This window comes from Lipotes vexillifer, unplaced genomic scaffold (assembly GCF_000442215.2).
Source record: "Lipotes vexillifer unplaced genomic scaffold, Lipotes_vexillifer_v1.1 scaffold70, whole genome shotgun sequence".
NCBI lineage: Eukaryota > Metazoa > Chordata > Mammalia > Artiodactyla > Lipotidae > Lipotes > Lipotes vexillifer.
The window spans coordinates 1,656,216-1,659,239 of NW_006789896.1; the positions used below are offsets into that span (position 1 = coordinate 1,656,216).

Sequence of the window (3,024 nt, forward strand, 5' to 3'; positions counted from 1 at the left end):
AGAGCGGGGAGGCTTGGGCACACCTGTCCTCCCATCCCCTCCCCTTCACCTCCCTTAGCCCCCAGAGGAGTTGCTGATGCTTTCCTATCCCAACACAGAAGAAAGGCTTTTCCAGCAATTGGAAGGAACCAAGTGAGTGGCATGGTATTTCAAATTATTTTGAGCAAACATTTATAAATTAGGATACTGCCTGCATAGCAACAATCACTGGAGCTGAGCCGCTGCCTCCTTTATAAAGGGCAGGCCTTCCTGTTGCCATGCTCACTTCTCGCCATCTTCGCCCTGGGGAACCTGTTTCTCCTGTCTATTTCACCTCCCTGGCCCAGCAAGGCATCTCTGGCCTATGTTTGGCCTCTACAGGCACTAGAAAATATTAGTTCTCTTTCCTTCCAGGCCAAAGCTCACTCCCCCTTCACAATCTGTGATCCTAGGAGCTGGCTCTGGTCCAGTGAACCTCACACTTTGTCAAGGCTCTGGGGGCCAGAAGACAGACAGCCCCAATCCAAGAGGGGGCTCTAAGGGTGACTCCCAAACCGGGGGACAGACCCCCGGAGAGGAGGCAGCAAAGGGGAGGCAGGAAGGGCCACAGCTTTCTCACCATCCACCACCTTTGGACCTCTGGGGGCAGGTCCATGTTCTCTCGGGTCCAGACCGGGGAAATGTTGCTGTTGAAGTGGCTATCAAACCACTCAGAGGCGCCGGCGTCGCCCATGCAGCGGCGACAGGCACAGCTCTTGCCGGCGGGCCCCTCCTTGCTGAGGCGCTGAAGGCCGGTGTAGCCAGGCACCAGCTTCACCCGGTGGGTCCCGTCCAGGGTGCCGGAGTCCAGGTAGGGCAGGGTGGCCATGCTGTGGTGGGAGTAGGTGAACAGCAGTGACATGATGAACACCAGCAGGAAGGCCACGGAGAGGAACCACACCCGCAGGGAGCACTTCATGGTTCGGCGCCCCGGGGAGCTGGGGCCTCAGCCCGGCAGTCAGGCGGGTGTCACCGTGGCCACTCCTTTCCCAGCCCGCTGATGGGCCAGCCACAGTGCAGCCTGCTTGTTCTGGCACCACGCGCAAAGGGCATATGGGCAAGTGCCAAGGAGGGGACAGGGGCAGAGGTCCCACACTATGCCCTCCCCTCAGCGTCAGGAGAAAGCACGTCGGCAGCAGTGGCTCCCCTGTCCCTGAGCCGCCTGGCCCTGCTTATGGCTTCATTGGGTCTCTCCGTCACTAGCTGGGCCACAGAGGCTCTGCTTCTCCCAGAGCCCTGGCAAGGGGGAGGTCAGTCCATCCCAGCCCTCTAGTCCCTTGGGGTTGCTGGCTGCCAGCTGTGGGGGTCCCCCTCTTTGGCGGCTTGAAACGATCCAGTCTGGAGCATTCGGGGTCCTTGTGGCTCATGAGCAGATGCCGAGGCAGCCCCTCGTACCCTGCAGCAGGGAAGCCCTTGAACCCCAATCATAGCAGAGAGCACGTGGGCTTCCAGCAGCCTGAATTTCATTTAAGAGTCTTCCCTCTTTCAGTCGGCCCTCAGGGCCCAACCCCGCTGCCAGGGGAGGAGAGGGAACCAAGCCCCAATCCAGAGAGAAGAAACCCAGGAAGCTCCGTGGGTTCCAGAAAACTCTTCAGAGACCAAGATCCTCCTGGCGCTAGGTTCTGCCCTTCTACTTCCCATCCGAGGCGCCAGCCCCTTCCCCCGACGGTCGCAGCCCCAGCTGCAGTTGTGTAGGGGTGGTCAAACTCCAGCTCCTACTCTGAGGTCCTCTGGGGCCTGGGAACAGCCGCTTCTCAGCAGAGTGTTGCTTCGAACGCCATCAGGGTCAGCCGAGCGAGTGTGAGCCAAGCTCCAGGCCAGGGCCCAGGCCTCTGTCTTGGTGCTGCTGGCCCAGGCGTGGAGGCTGCTCTGCCCATCTCCGCTCCCCTGAGGCCTCTGTCCTGCCTTGAGCTAGCAGTAATCCCCTGGCAGGTTCCCCTCACTCGTCAGGTGCCAGGCTGCCGCAGCATGACTCTGAAATTGCAGAAAGGAAAAATAATGTGCAGACACATCGCACATGCACACGTGCTCTCCCCCAGCCCTGCCCCCAAGTCCCAGAGGGGACAGAGCTGGCAGTAGAGGAGATGCCCACTTAACTGAAGGGTGGACAAGAGAAAGGGCTCTTCCCTCTAACTGCAGATAGCATCACTCTGCTCTCCTTAACTCGGGCCTCTAAAGACCAGATTAGCCCGCCACCCTCACTCATTAGCCAGAAGGTAAACAAGGACAGAAAGTGATTTCCCTAGAGCCACAGGGCAAGTCACTGGAAAAGCCAGGTTTAGGAAGTTCCTATTCCAGCTATATGAGGTTAATTTCAGGAAACTTAAGAGAAAATGGCCCAGAGAAAAGATCGCAGGGGACTGCAGATATGAGCCCCTGCCCGGGCGTTCTCTACCCCTGAGAAGAGGTAGAGAAGCCCCCCAAAGTGAGGGGGGCGGTTGACCTGAGCCCTGGGATTTGCCCTCTCCCCTCTGTAGTGTTGGCTACAGATGAGGCATTCCTGGGTTAGCTGGGTGATTCATTAACAATCCTTCCAGCTCTGGTGTCAGGGAGAGAACCTGACCGTGTCAGGACGCTCAGCACCACCAACACTCAGCCCTGTGGACAGTTGCCATCCTCTGCAGGTTACCAAATAAATGCCACGGGCTACTGACAGCCTGAGGCCCTGTGCTGCCCTGGGCAAGAGCAGGGAGAAGAGGCAGCAGGGTGCTTTGGGGATCCACACTAAGGAAAGGAGCCTGAATCCATGCCACGTGCTAGGGAGCCAGGGTGAGAGTCAGGGACAAGGCTGAGAGTGGAGCCCCCGGGCCCTGGCTCCATGCCATGGGGAGCACTTAATCCTAGAGGCCTGCCTGTCCCCACCAGCTCCTCTCCAAGTCCAGCCAGCCCTGGCTCTGACCCGGCCCCTGGGCCTCACAGCTGCGTTCGGAAAGCTCCAGCTCCAGCCAGCTCCTCCAGCAACTCTGGTTGCTGCCACCAGTTGCACAGAAGGCATCTCAGGCTCTA

The 3,024-nt window shown here is 59.1% G+C and overlaps 1 protein-coding gene across 1 annotated transcript in view; it reads right to left on the reverse strand.

Annotated features, from left to right (window-relative positions):
• The window catches only part of ST3GAL2 (ST3 beta-galactoside alpha-2,3-sialyltransferase 2), a 10,482-nt gene extending 9,545 nt beyond the window's left edge, over window positions 1-937 (reverse strand). The window contains exon 1 of the mRNA XM_007462957.1: window positions 599-937. Coding sequence (XP_007463019.1) covers window positions 599-937 — 339 coding nt within the window. The remainder of the gene's footprint in view (window positions 1-598) is intronic.
• Window positions 938-3,024: the final 2,087 nt, after the last annotated feature.